Source organism: Anomaloglossus baeobatrachus, chromosome 6 (genome assembly GCF_048569485.1).
Source record: "Anomaloglossus baeobatrachus isolate aAnoBae1 chromosome 6, aAnoBae1.hap1, whole genome shotgun sequence".
Lineage (NCBI taxonomy): Eukaryota > Metazoa > Chordata > Amphibia > Anura > Aromobatidae > Anomaloglossus > Anomaloglossus baeobatrachus.
The window spans coordinates 18653820-18658821 of record NC_134358.1 but is presented as its reverse complement, the minus strand read 5'-3'; the positions used below and the strand labels follow the sequence as shown (position 1 = coordinate 18658821).

Sequence of the window (5002 nt, the reverse complement as noted above, 5' to 3'; positions counted from 1 at the left end):
AATAACTATGCCTTACTGGAAAAGAGCTGCAGTGTAAAGCATGAGGGAAAAGCAGAGCCTCAGAGGGGACAAGGGAGTATATCATCTGGTGACTGTGACTTTATAGAACACAGCTGTAGAGTAAAGCATTGGGAAACACAGGGCCTCTGATAAGACTAGAGACCCTAATACCCACTAAGTGTCAGTAGGTGTCCTAATGGAATTGAGCTGCAGTGTAAAGCACTGATGAGAGACTAAAGGAGGTATTCTAAACCATTTCATCATCTTGAGATGGTTTAGAATACTTCCTCAGTCTGTAACAGACAATGTAGATACGTTGAAATACATAATAATGGTGATGTTTGAATGGAACAGGGCTGCAGTGTAAAGCATGGAGGAGAGACTGAATATCAGATGACCCCAGACTCTAATACACAGCGCAGCTGATGTGGAGTCAGTGGGGGGAGTGGGGGAGGGGGGGAGTGGGGTAGAAACTCAGAAAAATAGTAATAGTAATTATGACCCACACCTCGTAAACAACGTGGAGTAAAAAAGGACAAATTTTGTTATATTTTTACATTTTATTATGAAATAGTCATCTGTACATTGACACAATTGGTTTTACAAAATGAATTTTACAAGACCTCTTTGGATAAATGCGATGTGCTTCCATACATGTATTATAGACCATTCGTACAAAACCTGACATTTCCTTCATTTTTTATGTTGTATCTTTGATAAGGCTTCCAATTTAAGGTCACTTTTATCGTTCCTGTCCGGTCCACTCTACAATGTTTCACTTGTACAATTTGATTCAATATTGGAGAAGTATCGACCGTCTGAAATAACAAGGGCGAGATGAAATAGATCAGAAACACGTCCTACGAAGTTGTCAGGCTTTCGCGGTGCCTTATTGGCCTTGAGGTTACGAGACGGCAATGAAGGTTTGTACTCGCGGGACTGTAGGCGTACAAAGTGTTTTTCGAAGATTTTTTTTTTTTTGAAGATTTGAGATTTTGTTGACGTAAAGTCCATAGTGGGGTCCCTGGAGTCCACATAGGGAACGGTTGGAAGATCTTTTCCAGAGCTGACCACGTATGTGCCCGGTTGTAGGCATCAGTCTCCACCACCAAGAGAAAGACGAAGAGTTGTCTTGCCATAATTGCCATTGACTTGCCGAAAGCTTAGAACCGGCATCTGAAAAGGAACAATAAAGAAAGTTGAGTTTAGGACTTTTGTTTGTAGTTGTTTTATACTTTATACATTAAACTACAAATCTTAATGACTTGGTCTAATATAGGATGGTTGGTTTAAGGCAGCGTGTCCCAAACTCCAGTCCTCACTGCCCCCGGCAGATCATGTTTTCAAGATTTTCTTAACATTGAACAGGTGATGTAATCATTATCAAGGCATAATACTAAGGAAATCCTGAAAACATGGCCTGTTGGGGGCCAAGAGGACTGGAGTTTGGGAACCACTGGTTTAAGGTAGATCAACTACGTGAACTCAAAGGACATTAGGATTTAGAATTAACATTTTGTGGCTAAAACTTTTTAATCTACTATACTTTTAAAGATATTAACATTGAAAAGTTCAAATCATATACTTACATTGTTCTACAGAGGTTCTCCAGCTCGTAGGATGGATGTTCTTCACGACCAACCTCATGGCAAGAGCAAGACATATCAGTGATGTCCTCCTTGGTCACTCCATATGAGAATTCCTGGATCGGTGGCTCTTAGACTTTTGGAATTTGCCAAGATCTAGTCCAACATGAAAGTTCAAAAAGTTTGAAGACTGTTTTCAAGAAGTCCTGAATTTTGCAGATATTCCTGAGAGTTGACTGAGAGTCCTACATTCTACACCGCCCTTGTGTAATGTTACCGGCAGTGGTTGGCATAGCTGAGAACGTTGATTCGCGGGAAGTTGTTTCAACTTCGTAGGTTTAGAAATGGTTCTCTGCTTGGTCCATTTTGTTTTTTTGTCCATTAGAACTTTTCTTTTCCATATCATGAAGATGTAAATATATGAAAATGTCCATCGGGTAGAAATTTCGATCAATGTCCGATGATTATTTCCAAGGTTCCACGAACGTAACATTCCAAAGTTTTGGTTTGACTTTGATGCAACACATTATTGTTGTTTGATACAAATTGCTACTATGAATTTTCATGGATTTTCCACATGTACAAAAACACCAAAAGTATCATTTTACAATACCAACCTCCAAACCACAAAGTTACAAATTCTCAGAATCCTTATAAAAATAAACTTGACACATTTTACATTTTTTTCATAGTCATTGAAGCATATTATTGCTTTCTAATAAAATATGGTAAAAAGTCACATTTCCATGACACTTTTGCCGCTCTTTACAATAAGTCGTATTTATCCTATGTACAATATAGATCACAATTGACATTTTGGTACGTACAGCATAATATTAATAATAATAATAATAATAATAATAATAATAATAATAGTAATAAATACCAAAAAAATAGGATTTTTCTTTCTTATTTTTACATTCGATATAAAAAAATGCTCTTAAAACTGAACTTTCTTACCTATGCCGTTCCCTGAAATTTAAAGGGAGGAGGCAGAACATTTGTGCAAAAAAAAAAAAATCATCAATATTGTATTTTTGATTTTTATTTTTTCATTATTTGCATTAAAAAAAAAAGTTGTGACACCAGATTCTGGTGACATTTCACAAACTTTTCCATAGTTTCCTCTGCTCTATGTGGTCGTAGAAGGCAATGACTGCTTACAATCCAGCTACATGCAGGGCAATATGTCCTGATCACATGAGAAAACCTATATTGTTATATTGTATCTACGCTTCATTCACTTCAACTTGTATCGAGCAGATTATTTCTGAATGTAAATCCCTTTGTCATATCCTCCTGATACCAACGTTCTTGCATCATCTTGCACAAAACTTATAACTTTCCTACAAGTTCTGAACCTAAATTGACTTTTTCCTCCAAAAGTCAAAAAGTATTTTTCATTCAAGAGCATTAATTTCACCCCAAATTTTGCGAAGCCTCCTGCTTAACATGCTTCTATGTAGCCCGCTTTCTCGGTGATTATGCTATTGCTATTGCTATCGTAAGGATCCTTGGTGACGATGACATTCAGCTTCGTGCTGATTTGCTCATCTGAATAAGCCGCCTTAAGGGTTAGCTTCTCTGACTGCTCAAAATCAAATTGGATTTCCTTCCCCATCTGCACCAGCTGGTCCATGGTCTTGGGGAGGGGGGATTTGAGGAATCGTTTGATCTCAGGGTGCAGGGTGCTAATAATGTAACGAATCATCTCCTCCTCGTTAGCATCAACATACAGTCTATGGTATAAAGCTCTTTTCTTCCACACAAATTGCTCAAGGGGTTCCCAACGCCTCTGAGGAAGATCTAAGTCCCTCTTGATGGCTTCTCTAACGACTATCCTTTCACAATACTGCAAAAAGGCGACTTTGAAGTCATGCCAACTTTCTACTGTCTCCTGCCTGTATTCCCACCACTTCTTCGCTGCCCCCGTCAGGTGGTTGTCTACTTGAGAAAGCCAAACTTTCTCGTTCCACCCGCTACGCTTAAAAAACTTCTCCAAGTTCACTAAAAACTCACGAGGATCTTCTGACATTTTGGCATCAAACTCAGGAGGAGACAAAATATCAACAGAAATGACAACCCAATGGTGTGGGTGGCAGGACTGAGCTGGCAGTGGAGGTGGTGGTGGGGGTGGAGATGATGGTGGGCTGGGGGCATAAGGATCAACAATCTCCTGATTGGCCTCTGCCTCTTTTTCTTTCTCGCTTTTCTCCCCATAGAAAGACCTCCTATGCTTCTCTTCCATCTTACATGTCCTACACAGGTTCTGATCGGCTTTGCTAACCATTTTTTCGAAACGAGAGAACACACCTCTCCACGAGTTCATCTCCCTCTTCACCCACCTCTCCAAGTTGACCAAAGTGTCTTGACACCTCATCAAACAAGCCTTGATAGATCGTTTCCACCTCTGAATCCCAACCACCGGGGACTGGTCATTCATGTTAGAATTTAACCTCTGTACTGACCTCTTAAACCCTTTCAGCTCATTCTCAACCTGTCTGGAAACCCCAGATAGAATATACACTTGCGTCTTTCTGACCCTGTCCAACATTTCTGCTGGACTACAAGTACCAATCTGTAGAGCCACAGTTTGTTCAGGCACAGAGAGAGCGGGTGCTACGATGCCACTGAGAGCCATACTTGCTGCCATGGTCAGAATTGGATACAAATAGTTACAATTTAGTAAATTTTCAAAAATATTCAAATTTGAAATTGTTAGGAAAAGTTATCGTCAATGAGATTGACTTCCCCGAGCAGCAGACTTGCTAAAGGCATGCAACACTTCTCTCTATGCTTTTCAATTAAGAGCACTTTCAAGAAATCCCAAAAACATTCTACAATTCGATCAGAATACAAAGTAACAATTTCAGATTTTCAGTTCAGTAATGCAATTTTTTGAAACGTTGAGCAGAGATAGGAAAGACGGTAGATAGATATCACCCAAGGAGAATGTCCGGTTGTTTTCAGAAGTTTTGTAGCATTTGGAGGAATCCCGATGATTAGGAGAAACCTTGTCCAAGCCTTCGATGCAGAGAAGTTTCTTCTCACAACCGGAAAAAACAAAGTCTTTGAGCTAAAAGTGAGCCGGTAACGATCCTTGAAAGCCGGTGCGAATGCAAGAGAAGAGAGAAAGCTACTTCCTATCTGCTCGCATCTGAGTTTGTGAGGATAGTTTTCCAGGCTCTGTATTTATACTGTATCTTGCCGAGCTCGACATGTGAGTTATCAGCAAACCCCATTCTACGTTTACGACGCTCATTGGTTGGAGCTTCTGTCTCCCTGACAACCGGAACATTGGGATGCCAATTCTATGCCCCCCCTTCCTTATGATTCAGCTAACACGTTGGAAGGCTGTGAACACTCCAGCTTTGGAAGAATGTGTAATTCCCTTTTCTCTCTTTCTGCGAAAATAC

The 5002-nt window shown here is 39.9% G+C and overlaps 1 protein-coding gene across 1 annotated transcript; it reads right to left on the bottom strand.

Annotated features, from left to right (window-relative positions):
- Nucleotides 1-540: 540 nt before the first annotated feature.
- Nucleotides 541-4773, bottom strand: ARC (activity regulated cytoskeleton associated protein). Its single transcript, XM_075352812.1, has 2 exons — nucleotides 1590-4773; nucleotides 541-1176 (listed from the first exon to the last, which is right to left on the bottom strand). Exon 1 carries the CDS (start codon nucleotides 4237-4239, stop codon nucleotides 3034-3036), a length of 1206 nt encoding a protein of 401 aa, XP_075208927.1. The 5' UTR covers nucleotides 4240-4773; the 3' UTR covers nucleotides 541-1176; nucleotides 1590-3033.
- Between the last annotated feature and the right edge of the window lie 229 nt (nucleotides 4774-5002).